The sequence below is a fragment of the Pelecanus crispus genome, chromosome 13 (genome assembly GCF_030463565.1).
Source record: "Pelecanus crispus isolate bPelCri1 chromosome 13, bPelCri1.pri, whole genome shotgun sequence".
NCBI lineage: Eukaryota > Metazoa > Chordata > Aves > Pelecaniformes > Pelecanidae > Pelecanus > Pelecanus crispus.
The window spans coordinates 13505958-13520174 of NC_134655.1; the positions used below are offsets into that span (position 1 = coordinate 13505958).

Below are 14217 nucleotides of genomic sequence, written 5' to 3' on the forward strand. Positions count from 1 at the left end.
ATGGAAGGGGACAAGCAGGGACACACAGAGGAAGCAGCCCTGTACACACATCTGTCCTCATTAACAAGGGAGTCCATCTCCATGAGCCTTAGCCAGCAACACCTTCCAACCCACCTGCAAGAATATGGCAGGAGCCTGGCGCAGGTGCAAGGGCAGTGCAGTTTGAGGATGAGCAGGGCACAGGGTCTGTGTGGTGCCAGCCAGCCCACACAGCTGTTCCCCTGAGAGCAGCCACATCCCTCCTTCCTCTTGCCTTCTTGCTATGGCCTACCCTATAGAACTGTTTATTTGCCCTTAGATTAAGATCAAGTGCAGCTCTTCCATGAGTCCCTGTGAGCCTCACCATATCCCACACAGATGGGACAGAAGGAAGACATTGGTCAAGAAAAGCTATGAGAGGGACCACAGGTCAAATGGTCCACAAGCAAATTGCTGAGGAAGAACTAGAGAGAAGAATGCTGCTGGTGATGGTAGTTTCCAGGTTCAACAGACAGCAGGAAGGGAGAGCACTAAGCTAAAGCAGCCTGCTACACACGGAGATGGGACTCCATGCCAGCATGCTGCATTAGCCATGTCAAAAGTTGAGAGTGCAGCATGTTACCTGCCCAGAGAAAGCACTGTGGCTGCCGGGAAGGAGCTAGCAGATGAGCCTTGGTGCTTATCAACAAAACCATGCTGTGCTGAGTAGTGTTGTGAGTGCGCTTGGTCTGCAGCTCCTCCTAGACTGCAGAGGTACTAGCTTGAGCACCTCAGTAACTGCTGTGGCTTTGAAGCTGGGCTTGTTAGGGCTCAGAATTACCTGGCAGTATAACTCCCTCTTTGCTTTATACCTCTGTCCTGGTACAAACATGCCACAGACTACTAGTAAAGCTCTTAATCAACATACAAATCCTAGAAAGCTTGCACAAACCCTTGCAAGCATGTGAACACCAGCTTATGAAACAAACAGGGAAGAAGGGCTTTCTTTCCTAAACCAAATTGTTTAGCTGTTTGCAAAAGCTGAAAACGCAGACATTAGTTCTACTGAGAAAAGAGAGAAAGACCATGGGTAGAGCTGCTGCTGGGCTGTACTGGGAGGAGCTCTAAGGAGGAAAGGCAGGCTCTGAATACACACTCCTTTTGCAAAGTAAGCTCTCTGTATTCATCTGAGAACGTCTGCAGTACGGGGTTCATCTGGTATAAATAAAATACAAAATTTTACAAGGTCTTAATCATCATTTTAACAAAAATACTAAAAACTGAGTAAAAACTGAAACCAAAGTGGGAAGGGAGACTATCAGCCACAAGGGATCTCCATAAATGTTTGTAGAAATCAGATAGTAAAAACACTTTCTCTGTACAATAAAAGCATCCTCCTGGCATCTCTCTGTGAGATGGGCAGCAGCAGCACTGGGGGCACAGGCCCAAGGACAGAGGTTAGGGGCAGCCCCCATTTGTGGGTCAGGATGAAGGGGCTGTATCCAGTCCACAGTGACATCTCCCTCCTGGATCAGGCTGAAGTGTCACAGATCAGTAGCGTCCAAATGGGTTGTTGTTCTGCTGTGTCTGTGTATCTGTTGAGGTCAAGACAGAGTTAGGCAGTCACAAGGTCTGGTTCAGAAAAGGGATCCCTCTCCCCAGATCACCAGCACAGTGAGAAGAAAAATATAACCTTTATGGCATTCCCTGCTCTGCTCATTTGTCTGAGCCCTTAGGCAACAGCACAGTCAGGACCCCACATTCTTTGAGGAAGAGATAGACATGTGCCAGTCCTGGTCCTGAAGCTTTTCCAGAGATCCCTCCATCCCTCATGGTGGAACTGGTGCACCATAATAAAGCCCTGAAAGGTGGCAGCTAGCTGGGAGGATGAGTTTATGGATTAATTATTTCTGATTTTGAAAGAAAATCAGCCATATAAGATTGCACAACACCTGCAGCCATGCAGGCTGCTCAGACACCTAGTGTCACTCACTCATCCTGAGGCACACCCAGAAACCAGAGTTAGTGAAGGTTTCAGAGACAACTATTCTGGCTCCCTGTCAGTATCTTGGTACAAATGAAGGGCATGCCCAAAGGCCTTCCAGATGGCATGAAAAGGGGAGGAAACATGGTAAAGTTGTATTCACAAACCTCATGAACTTCCAAACTGCTGGGACTGATGCTTTGTGATGTACAGTGCTCACAGAATACTTGAGTACTGTACGATTAATGAAATTCTGTAGGGTTTTTTTTCCTGAAACATCATGAGCATGTTTGACCCTAAGTCAGACTAAGTAAAGGGAGACCAGTGTAACCTGGCTACCCCGCTCTCCTTCTCAACTATGCTGGACAATAGCACATTCAGGGATACCATGGAACCTCCTAACACAGCCTATCCTGGGCTCAAAGTATTCTTGTCCCCCTCCTACAGGCTGTTCTTGGTTTACGTCCTGCTTTCTACTCCATACCAGACACTACAAATAAGAACTCCAGATGGGTCCTGGTGGAACGGATGCAAACCCAGTGAGGGAGCATGGAAGCTGCATGCTGACACATGGCTGCATTGGACTCATGCATCTGTTCCATATAAAACATATAATACAAAAAGTATGGCTATTCTGCTATATTCAGGTTCTTATATGAGGTCTTCCTATACTTGAACGTCCTGGCTGGGATCCTTGCACAGACTTGCGCTTTGTGAATCAGGCTAGTGGGAAACTTAGCACATTAAAACTTCTGGTTTGGGAAGGTTTTTTTGGTCACAAGGACTAAGAGTTTTCCTTCAGGGAACAAGTATAAGCACAATTTCCAAGCCCACACCCCACACGTTGTTACATCTAGCACAGTCTCACACTTAATGCACTGCAAAAAAACCTATGCAGTCCATTTCTGGGCATTTTCATAGTATGTCTGCCATTTTTATGGCAGAAAAGCCAGTGAAGTGACAGTAAGACAGCAGGTTCCGTTTCTAGGTCCCCCAGCCAGGAGTTCAGTACAGATTACAGGAATACAGTGGCAGACATAACACCATCTATGCCATTACCCTGTCTGTGATAGCAGCCACAGAAGCCCACAGAACACCGCAAACACAGCAAGTGTGCAGCAACACTTCCCAGAGTACCCTCCCTCCCTCCAAGAGGTCTTGTCCTAATCTCAACACGAACACAGTATCTCTGGGTCATCCACCAAGTGACTGCCCCAGGATTACAGCCACCCTGTGCCCCTCAGAGGTCATCTGCAGCAGAGGAAATACCGCTGAATGCTTTAAAGCTGCAAACTAGATCCTTTTGGGAAAGCTGTATGGTAGCCCCTACAAAGGCTCAGCTCCCTCGTCCCTCTGCAGGCAGCAGAAGGAAGGTCTGGAAGGTTGCTCGCAAGCTGGCAAGCACTGCCTGCCCTGCTGCTGTGCGCCCTTGGGCCAGGAGCTCTAAGTCCTGATGCCACCTCCCTGCTAGCATCATTTATGGCCTCAGACAGTCTGGCTTGGCCTTGCTTCTGTACACCAGGGTACCTGCCATAGAAAACAGCAGGGAGGAGACTAGGGACATGATCAAGAACACTAAGGCTTACTGGAAAGCTGCTGTTGAAGCTGTCGAACCAGAGCAGCTGTTTGCTGCTGCTGCTGTGTCTGCTGAAGGCCCTGGCGCTGGAACTGCAAAGAGAGAAACACAGTTATAGCCACACCACCTGGCTGGCAGCCTTGGCATTCACACAAGCCCTGGGAAGCGCAGGGGAGGGAGAAGAGGGGGATGCAGGTAGAGCACTGTTGGATTTGTGCTGGACTATCACGTCCCTCTGCCTCTGAGGGAACACTCACAATGGGCTGCTGGGGGGGAAGAGCCTGCATCCCCAGCCCTGGGGGCTGGCCCTGCGCCTGTGGCTGAGGCACTGTGGAGACCTGGGGTTGCTGCTGTGGCTGTGGCTGCGGTGGCTGCGGCTGCTGCTGCTGTTGTTGCTGCTGCTGCTGTTGTTGCTGTTGCTGCTGCTGCTGCTGCTGCTGCTGCTGTGAAGACAAAAGAGAAGGAACCATCAGGGAACTGTCTGGGCAATGCACACAGCAACAGGGCATAGGAAGGGCTGAAGGAGGAAGGACATTCCATGCAGTAACATACCCTTTTATACCATTTTCCTTACAGGTACTTAAATTACCCAAATTTCACCAGGACCCTGCCCCAGGCTGAAAAATGGCAAGAAATACGGGGGCAGTAACAAGTTCTTCTGCAAGATGAGGTATTGACAGATGGCAGGAAGAGAACTACAAATCTACTGGTCAGCTGGGGAACAACTAGGAGCAAACAAGATACAAGAATAGAAAACAACTGAGAGTTACCTCAAGGTGCTGGCTGGTTCATCTCTTGCCTCCTGGTTAAGATCAGCAATACTGACTTCACTAAGTATTTGCCTAACCTATTCTCAAAATTTTTCCAGAGGTAGGAACAGAGCTCCTATAACCTCCCTATGCAATCCACTCCAGGTCACAGTTACTTACTCCTGTAAGTAAAGGAGTACTTTCCCTTTTTTAGGGAAAACTGGAGTTTTCCCTAATCTGTACCCTGAATCTCATGTTATGATTTAAGGCATTTCTTGTCCTACAGCCAAGGGACAGGAACAGACAAGGTTTTTTTGGCTTTTTTTGAAGACAAAAAATGTGGAGACTTATCTCTCCTCTTGTCTCTGCCTCTCTAACTCAATGCCCTGCTATTTCAGCCTTTCCTTCTCAGTCATGTTCCCCAACTCTCCGATCTATCTTGCTGCCCTTCTCTGCCACTCATGCCAGCTGGTGTTGTACTTCAGTAAAAGGATGCGGATAAAACTGGATGCAGTGCTCCAACCTAGGTGTTGACAGAACTAGTTACAGTGAGAAGAATATTCAGTGTGTTGAACTTGGTCAAAATATACCCACAAATCGCAAGGTTTTGCCATTTCTCCTTATTTTCAGACACTTCTCCCATCTGTCAATGTAGTTTTAAACTCTCTAGATCAACAGAAGAATGTCTAGCAGAAATAGAAAACTACTAATGCTATCATAAAAAGACAACATGGTGATGCTAGGTACAGTTCCAATCACTGGCTCAAGAGGGTAAGGTTCAAACCTTGAACAGACTCAGAAAACAGCCAAATATACAATCAGGAGAAGGGACAGTATCTTATGAGAGGAAGTTAGAAAAACCCAACCTATGGAAGATGCAAATGCTCCCTAGGAATACATTGGGTAAACATCAGAGAGAAAAAAGAGCCAGCAACAACAGGACACAGTGGACAATAATAATTGGATACAAGAACCAGTCACAAGCACATTGAGGCTTGGATCAAGGATTCAACCCAAAGGGAGTAAGTTTCTAGAACAGCCTCCTAACTTCCATCTTAAACCAGTCTGGCCACTTAGGTTCTTGAAACATTTAGTCAGTCATCTGCTTTCTTGTATACCCAGGTTATGACCTAGGTATACAAGAAAGCAGATGACTGACTAAATGAGCCAGGATATCGCTCCCGATTTCATGTCCTACCTTCTTGCAACAGCCGACTACCAACCCATGCAAGAAAAACCAAAAGGCCATCCATCCTTTCTACAAGCCACTGCATCATGACAAGTCAACTCAAGCACCAGGAGTCTGTTCCGCAGTCTGATAACGCAGCAGGAGTCACAGTAACGGGGAGATTTTGGGCACTCCACCTTTTTTTTTTTTTTAGCAACCAAGCAATGTCAGCTAAAAGCTGAAGGTATACATAAAGTTACTGAGCTAGGAGAAGTGCTAGCAATTTGTCTGAGACATGTTTTTTTTCTAAATATGAGTGATGGTGAATGCTAAAAGAAACCAAGTGAATAGTCAGGGGGTGCTACTCATCAAAAGGACTAAAAGCTGCTGACCATGCTACAGGCAGTCTCTCGTCCAATGCAAGGCAGCAATTCTCAAATACCGCTGACTGCGGCTCTCTGCAGGAACCACTGTCTCGCTCAGGCCCCTCTCAGAACACAAAGCCTCAGTACTCCGTACCATGTAAAGTCTTCCCATATTCTACAGGTTTGCTAGGCCTTGTCATAAGGTATGCAATTCACCAATTAACCCAAACTGTTTCTGTGTTTCTCTGTCAATTCAATACATTTCTGTAACTCCAAGAAATGTATTCATATCTGTATATCACATAAATATTTCATATTCATAAGATCATAATGCAAATCCATGGAACACTCATGTCTGTTGACACATGCCTGTGAACTTCTTCAAACCTAGAGAGCTGGGTCTAACGGCTTGCTTTGGATCAGTTTTTCCACCATCCACTGCTAGCTGTGGAGTACATGGTCTGAGTCACACCAGATTTCTTGCCATTGGAAACTGCAACCCATGCTTATTTTTATCTTGTGAAAATGCAGATATGCCCCGCCACTACCTGCTCTTGTGTGGGCAGAGGGATTTTCACTTCATTTCTAGCTCCTGCAACACTTCTAAGACAGCTAGCTTTCTGCACAATCTTACGGGCTCAGCTGGAGAAGGAAGAGGTGGGATGCAGGCCACAGAGGACTAAACAGACCTTTACTGCTCCTAACTTCCCTTTATCTCATGCTGGGTGACTGGCAAAAGGCAGCACAGCAGGTGTCTCCATCAGGAGTGGCCAGCTCTAAGGAAGGGAGAACCACCTAGCAAATTATTACAGATGGCCAACAGAGCTGACATCCTTCCTGGCACAGAGGGGCAGAGCAGAGCACAGCATTGCTGACACAGAGGTAAGCAGTGCTGTGCAAGCCTCCTCCAGCTCCAGCAGCCTTCCTCCTGTCAGCAACCACTCACCCTCAGCATCTGCTGCTGCTGTTGCTGCTGCTGCCTCAGGTACTGCTGCTGCTGCTGGTCAGGCAGTATCTGGCTGGGTCGAATTCCTGAGGGGACTCCTTGTGGACCCAAATGGTTCATCCCACTCATCATGGGGGCCTGCTGTATTGACTGGTGAGGAAACCTGCAAGAGAAAAGGACAAGCTCATGGAGTAAAAGATTCATGGGCAGCCAGCTTCTTTAATCCAAACCCAACTTCTGCCATCAACAAGACAGCCCAAACAGCCCCTTGCAATCCACGCTGCCTCTCTGCAGAAAGGTGAGGGACACCAGGGCCTATCAAGGGTTTAATCCAACCTGTTTTTCTAGAAGCCCTAAGTAACAGTCCTTGGCCCACTGTTCTGCACGGTTTCCCTGCTTGATTTATGCCTGCTCAGGAGCAGCAGAAATCCCAGATCTAGCCCTTTGATGGTGATCTGCCGGTTAAATTTAAAACCAAAACTATGACTTTCCTAGGTCATTTTTCTCATACTCCCAATTCCATCTTTCTCTGGCTGGTAACACTGTCTCCTGCCTGCAACTACCATCTCTGAATTTCATCCTATCTCTCTGTTTCTTCCCAGGACTGAAAGCTAGATAAAGATGTTCCCCTGAGGGTGCGAAGGACTCAGATGCTGTATAACACAGCACAGAGAACAGGCTTTTCACAGATTGCTGTTAGGGTTGTGTGAGCAGAGTGGGGAAGCCCTTGATGAAATACAGCTTATTAATATCCAGTAGGGTGGGAGGTACCTCTGTGTGTTGCCCAAGGTGTGCCCATAGCCAGGGGCCTGCTGGTGTACATAGCCGCTTGGTCTCTGCTGCATCTGTCTAACAGGATCCACCAGGGCAGGATTAGAGCTGGGATGGGAATTCTGATAGGGCTGGCCAGAATAGGTAGGAGGTACCATCGTGCCTGACTGGGAGGGGTGCTGCTGAAGGCCTATGTGGGAGACGTAAGGTGTGTATCCCTGAAATGAAACAAAAGCCTTTATCAGTCATGGGGTAAGGTACAAAAGAGAATTTGGAACACAGGACGTCAGCCTCCTGTAAATGTCACAAGGCTGCTCATCTCTGGAATTCAGATTCATGCTGCCCAGTAAATGACAAGTAAGAGCCAAGAGATTTCAGGATTTAGCAGCAGAAACGAAGATGCTGCCCTGTGCTGGAGCCAGATTCCAGTCTTACCTGTGGTCACTGCCACTTACCTGGGAGGGCTGCAGTGCTCCATAGGATGGTGTTGGAGCCATCTGGCGCACAGGCTGCTGTCCCATTATGCCTTGGCCCTGCTGGGAGGCAACAGAGAAACACTTTTTTCAACATCTCCAAAGGGCAGGACACTGCTGCTCTCCTCTCAGGAGCTCCCACCAAACCACACAAGTAGTTTCACTGCTAAACCTATAAGGCTGCTGCACAGCATCCAGATGCTAATGACTTCTGCCTCACCCCAACTTGGGACAAAGTTAACATCCCTACCACCCCACAGCCAGGATGTGCCCCTCTCACTGCCCAACAGCCACAGATGCCCCAGTGCACCTCACTAACAGCCTCCACCAATTGTCAGCGACATGGGCCCACAAAGCACGTGGCAAACAGTGCTGCACCAGAGGAACAGACGCAAGAGACAACATCTTTACAGGGCAGAAACAGAGACAGGGTTAGAGAGTTCTGGCTAGAAGGGACAGCCCCAGCAAACAGCTTGCGCTTGCTGTACTGTGGGGTCCAGCAACAGCGCAACTCTGACTTACCAACTTTGCTTGAAGCTGCTGCCTCAGTATCTGTCCCTGGGACACTGGAGGCTGCTGTCTGTACACTGCTGGCTTGTAGGAGGGGTCAATGCCCATCATGCTCCCCATCCCTGGAGGCAGCACACCACTATAGGGAGGACGACTCTGAACGAGTTTCCCCAGTGGCATGCGTACAGGTCTGTAGGATGTATCCAGGCGAGGGCCACCTACAACAGGAAGAGAAACAGGCTGACTTAGTCACATGCTGTTGCTGAGCCTTGTAGCTCCAGAATGACTGTTCATCACTGTATCTAGACACATGATAAGGGGAAAGCATAGGGACCTGCGCAGACCATCTCACAGAAGGGGTTCTTACAAGAGGTTCCCAAAGAGGTGCAATATGCTCACCTCTCCTGTGCACCTACCTGCTGGAAGAGGCTGATTCTGGGCATAGAGACCCACTGGTGATTGCCCATATGCCAGCCTCGACATAGTGCTTCCTGACTGGTGATGCAAGAGATCTGTAGGCATACCAACTCCATATGAAACCCCTCGGCTAGGGCCCAACACAAAATCCTGTAAGGACAAAGGAGGAGTAAGAAAGATCAATGTGCACTGGGAATTCATGAATGGATGAAGAGTATGAAAGGGTCGCAAAGTCCACAAGAGGAAGCCTGGGATGCTATCTGAGCTGGGCAGCCTCCTTCCCTCCCACCAGGTGTTAAGAAAATATTTGCCCTGCCCCACGCTAGAGACAGCAGGATAGAGCTCCAGAACTCCCAGCTGAGAGGAAACACATCCCATTTTCACCATTACACCACTCTCAGGCTCCTCAGGAAGACTCAAGGGAGTGCTCTGTGACTAGGAAGGGTGGACACAAGAGATCCATAGCTGTTGGGCAGTCAGTTACCTCAGTTTTGTTGGCAGATTGGTTGCGTTTCTTGGTTTTGCTTTGTTTCTTCTTGCGTTCTTCAGTGGAGGTGGCAGGATTGGAGCTTGTTTTATCAGCCTTGGCTGGTTCTGCAGCTTTCTTCTCCGGCTCTAAAGTCACAGGCGTAGGAGGCTCTTCCTCTTCAGGGGGCAGTGGCAACGGCTCCAGGTAGTAACTGCGGGGCTTGGGTTTCAAGTGCGTGTGGTACAGAAGAAGCCTCTGCTGCTCCTCAAATCTAGACACCTTGCGATCCACTCGGACAGTGCCAAACCATCCCCAGGAGAGAGGGGCTGAGTGCTTTAAGCCCTCAAACAGATCCCAAGGGGAGATCTTCTGCTTTGTAGAGACTTGCAAACCCTTTAAAGCAAAAGAGAGAAGAACCTCCAAGTCCCTGTTGTTTCTCCTACAAGGGTACAGGAAACTCTATGCTTTCTTCAGGCTCTACTCCACATCCCAGTAACCACATCCCAGTAAACAGCCTGAGCCCCTACTAGTGGTCCCTGCTCTTCCACGTGGCAAAGCAGTCATTTCTAAAGGCCTTCATCAACAACCACCAGTCTCCTTCATCCCACCTCTGCCAGTCTTCTGCACACTGGCACTGCCCAGTAACTCACACGACAGGGATTACGGGTTTCTCTTTATGCTTTATATAGCCGTAAGTACAAAATCAAAGTTTAAATAACTTCTCAGGCCATAGCAGCATGTATCACCAAGCATTAACACCCAGCTTTGCCCTTTTTGGACATGGTTATGTGCCAGCTTGTCTGTGTGCAGCCAGCCACTTCAAGCTCAGCAGGCAACAAGGTGCTGCATACAGATGCCTCCCAAGCTGTATAAACTCAAGGCATCAGAGGACAAGGTGACACCTGCACTCAGGAGCTGTGATGCAGACAAAAAGGTGTCACTTACCTCCTTCTTGAAGATGGAGTCAAATCCAGCTATTTTATTGCCTTTGGTGTCAATGAGGGATCCCTGAGGTTCACAGGTGATGACATCTCGGGTTTGCTTGGGAAGTGGCAGTAGCTGTCGCACCTTCTCCAGGCTGTCAGACTGCCGGTCCCCCAGCTCTTTCTGCACAAGCGAAATAAAGATGACTTGAAGAATCGCTCAGGAAAAATCATCCAAAGCCCACCTGTGCCTCTTCTGGCATCAACCTCCATCCCTGCATTACCTCTCACCTTTGCATCCTTCAGCCCTACAGAGCCATTGCAGCCACCCTCACTGCTTCATCTAAACAGCAGCAACAGGACAAGTACCATTCATGAGACACAGATAAATCTGCATAGCCCGACAACCATGACACAGCACACACTGCTCCCTATACAGGGCCTGGTGTCCCTCACCCTGAGTTTCTTGACAAGATTCATGTATGCCCGCTTGTTCTCCTCCATGCTGCCCTGAGAAATGCTGGACATATCAGCAGCCAGGGTGCCATTGATGAGAACACTCAGCATGTCCAGCACGGTGGTGAAGAGCTCACTGTTGGTCAGAGCAGAAAGGTCAAAGTCACCTGAGAAGCAGATATAAAGCCTCTGTCATCATAGTAACACCAAACATTATTAGATTGACGAGAATACTACCTACAGTCAGAAGCGCCAAGCGCTCTTCAGACTAACCTCCCAGACTAATCCTCCTTTTGCTTATACACCACAGGGTGTTCACACTTGAGTCAAGTGCAGTATCACAGATTAATACTGGCCTCCTGTCTATCCATTCAGCTTGTCCAAAAAGCAGGTCCAGACTCAGCTCTCCCCCGCTTATCTCTCTGCATCTGGAAAGCCAGTTTTGCTCTGGATATGTCAGAGTGCGCTTGGATACCAGGACCTAGGTTGTAGCCTGCTATTATTCCGAAGTCTCTTTTGGCTGTCACAGTACTTCTGACAGATCGTCTAGAGACAGCTAGCTCACATGAGAAAAGGGACCATGCTAATGACTGCATCCCTTGGGAAGTGTATGGATCAGAAGTCAGCGAGAAAGTTACTTGTTTGACTGCATGTCCACAGTGCCACTGCTGATGATGTCCAGGAGAAGCACAGCCCATTCAGTCGTCTGCTGTGTACTGCGTTGAACTGTGTCAAACATTCCTCCCACCTGGCAGAGAAAAGTAGTTTAGTCACAAGGACACCATGAAGAAACACGAAGATTTAAAAGTGAGAAAGGAGCCTAAACCAGAGCAACCTCTGTGCTACAGCAACTCCTACTGAGAGCTGAAGGAGACTGCAGTCAGCCAGACAAATCTCAGATGCAAGTAGTAGTGCTGTGGACTGCAAAAGCATTGAAATCGGAAGGTACATCTCCAAAACAGATACCAAGGCTGTGGATTTAATCCTGGTGAAATAGAGCAAGGGAGTTTTTCCATGCCCCCTATCCCACTCAGGGCCCAAGACCTAGAAGCAGCACAAGCCCCTCTCCTACTTCCTTGCCTCAGGACATATATAGCCCTGCCAGTGTGTGTGTGTTCCAAAAAAAGGAAAAAAGGCAGACAACTCTTCACCCCATATGGTTAAGCTCCTTTTCTGCAACTGCTCACCAAATTCAGCCGTAGTTTCAGGGCCTCATGCATCAGCTGCTTGGCTTTGCAGTCATCTTGGTACTGATCTTCCCGCCAATTTGTAACAATCTAAGAAATTTAGAAGAGAGGACAGACCTCACAAGCTGCACACTGAAGCTTATAGAGAGCAGCTTGTACTGCCCACTGTCCAGCGCTGAAGCTTACAGAGAGCAGCTTGTACTGCCCACTGTCCAGTGACTCAGAGATGGTCAGCTCAAGCACCCTATACCAACCAGGGCAAGATCACTGCCTTATTGAGCATATAACCAGACAGACAATATACCCAAGGACATGGCCAACAGCCTGCCTGCTGGAGGAGCGAGCCCTTGAGGAAGGTGAGGGGAGAAGCAAGACACCTACCTGCTGGACCTGACTGTACAGAGAGGTGAGGAGGCCTTCCCGCTGCTCATCCTGTCCTTTCAAGCATGTTAGCACCAGTGACAGAAATGGCTGCTGGCTCAGGAGGGACATGCTGCAGAGAGAACAGAGATGGAACTACACTGCCAGGCTGGGGGATCAGTACAACAAGCCCTGTCCTTTCCCCAGGACTCACCTCTTCTGCTTCTGGCGGTCCCGCTCTTTGCGGGATGAGGACCCCAGATGTTGTCCTTTCTCCAGTTCTTCTCCAGCAGCTTTCAGCACATGGCCCTGCACTGATGTTGGAAGCTTGGCAATCAGGGGGGCCACCAGCCACACTCCTGATCTCTCCAGGGAGCTGTGACAACACAGGAGAGAAAAGCTGTTTGCAATCCAGCCTATGATTCAGGCTCGTCTACAAGGCAGTTGCATGCTGGGAGTACACCTACCTGAGGATGGGTTTGGATTTGTTGTTGGCAGGTGTAGCGCTTGCTGAGCTACTGATATTGTTGACTCCACTGCCAGCAGAGCTAGCAGAGCTGGTCTCTGCTGACTGCTGGAATACCTCAATGGTGGCCTTGGCTATATTTTCTAACAATGAGTTCATCTCCTGGAGATAGGGAAGAAAAGACAGCCAAGTCCTTCTCTGAGAGCACCCACTGACAGGACTTGCACCTTTCAACACAACTCAGTACAAACCCAATTCGCCAACTTCCCCATGGCTGCTGCTCTTTGGGTCTCAGGCTCATTGCATCCTTCTCATGCTTGGCTTTCACAGGCCACACTCCCTCTTTATTTTCTCCCTATTCCCACTTTTGCCAGGCTGCCTCCCCACCACCTCACAAGCAGACACTTCAACACTGGCAACACATGTCCCTGTATGGTCCCTCTAAGCAGAAACTCACATTGTTTGCCGTCTGCTTAATCATGAGCTGCAGCTCCAGCGAGGACTGCCTCATGGTCCACTGGTCCAGATTCTGCAACACACGCATGCACACTTCATATGAGTCCTTATCTCAGTTCAAACTACGTCAACCCACGCCCTCAGTTCCCATGATAATGAGTGTCAGACCCCTCAGAGGGCTGCATTTTGGACAACCCCACTCTAACACTACATTAGGCAATTACTAGGACACTCTTCAATTCCGCCAGGAGCCTGCACCTGTAAGATGCGTTTAATCCTCTGCCGCTGAGGATTTTCTCCTTCCTCATTGTCCAGCAGCCGGTGTGGATAACAAATCAGCTGCATCAGCCTCTGGGCCTGTGTGCTGCTCAGGACAGGATCCTGCAAGTCATTGCTGTCTTCACAGAGGGACTTCAGACATCGCTCACCTACCCACTCCTGCAAGACGAAGGCAGAGTCAGCACAGTCAAACTGACGTCTGATTCCAAACCAGCATCCCTGCTTTCAGTCTCAGAGAGATGCAGGGAACATGTCAAATCCATAAAAACCTTATTAGTATACAGTTATATTTGATAATTATTTCTCTTAATGAGCTGTACTATCCTGATTCAGCAGGCATCAGGCACAGCAATCACAACAGAGGAAACATCAACTTTGACAAGTCAGCAGTGGTGAAACACAGTAGCTGCTGTTTCTTTTGATAAAATATTGGTATGATTTAACAGTACACAGTCACTGCCGTGACCAGGCTCCATCAACACTGTCACCTGGGCTTAAAAGATCAGAAGGGATCACTTAAAATTATTTGGTCTATTTCCTACACAACAGAGCCCTGGAGCTGTCCTAAATTAAATAATTCAGGGCTGCAGCTAAGGCTAAACTAGAACATGTCTTAGGGAAAAGCACACCCCTTAATTCTCAAATAGTGATAGAAAACACACTGCTGTCCTTAGTAAAAACCCATGACTTTACTTCTCAAAGCC

General features: G+C 48.6%; 1 protein-coding gene across 1 annotated transcript in view; it reads right to left on the reverse strand.

Moving 5' to 3' along the window:
• Positions 1–1139: 1139 nt before the first annotated feature.
• Positions 1140–14217, reverse strand: part of MED12 (mediator complex subunit 12) — a 38417-nt gene continuing 25339 nt past the window's right edge. Inside the window, exons 27-44 of the mRNA XM_075720379.1 lie at positions 13493–13672; positions 13236–13307; positions 12780–12940; positions 12527–12688; positions 12334–12445; positions 11953–12042; positions 11404–11513; positions 10766–10901; positions 10332–10493; positions 9402–9779; positions 8917–9067; positions 8522–8718; positions 7973–8053; positions 7518–7735; positions 6747–6909; positions 3819–3952; positions 3529–3614; positions 1140–1553 (exon numbers count right to left, since the gene is read on the reverse strand). Of these exons, the coding sequence (XP_075576494.1) occupies positions 1510–1553; positions 3529–3614; positions 3819–3952; positions 6747–6909; positions 7518–7735; positions 7973–8053; positions 8522–8718; positions 8917–9067; positions 9402–9779; positions 10332–10493; positions 10766–10901; positions 11404–11513; positions 11953–12042; positions 12334–12445; positions 12527–12688; positions 12780–12940; positions 13236–13307; positions 13493–13672 (2637 nt within the window). The 3' untranslated portion in view covers positions 1140–1509. The remainder of the gene's footprint in view (positions 1554–3528; positions 3615–3818; positions 3953–6746; positions 6910–7517; positions 7736–7972; positions 8054–8521; positions 8719–8916; positions 9068–9401; positions 9780–10331; positions 10494–10765; positions 10902–11403; positions 11514–11952; positions 12043–12333; positions 12446–12526; positions 12689–12779; positions 12941–13235; positions 13308–13492; positions 13673–14217) is intronic.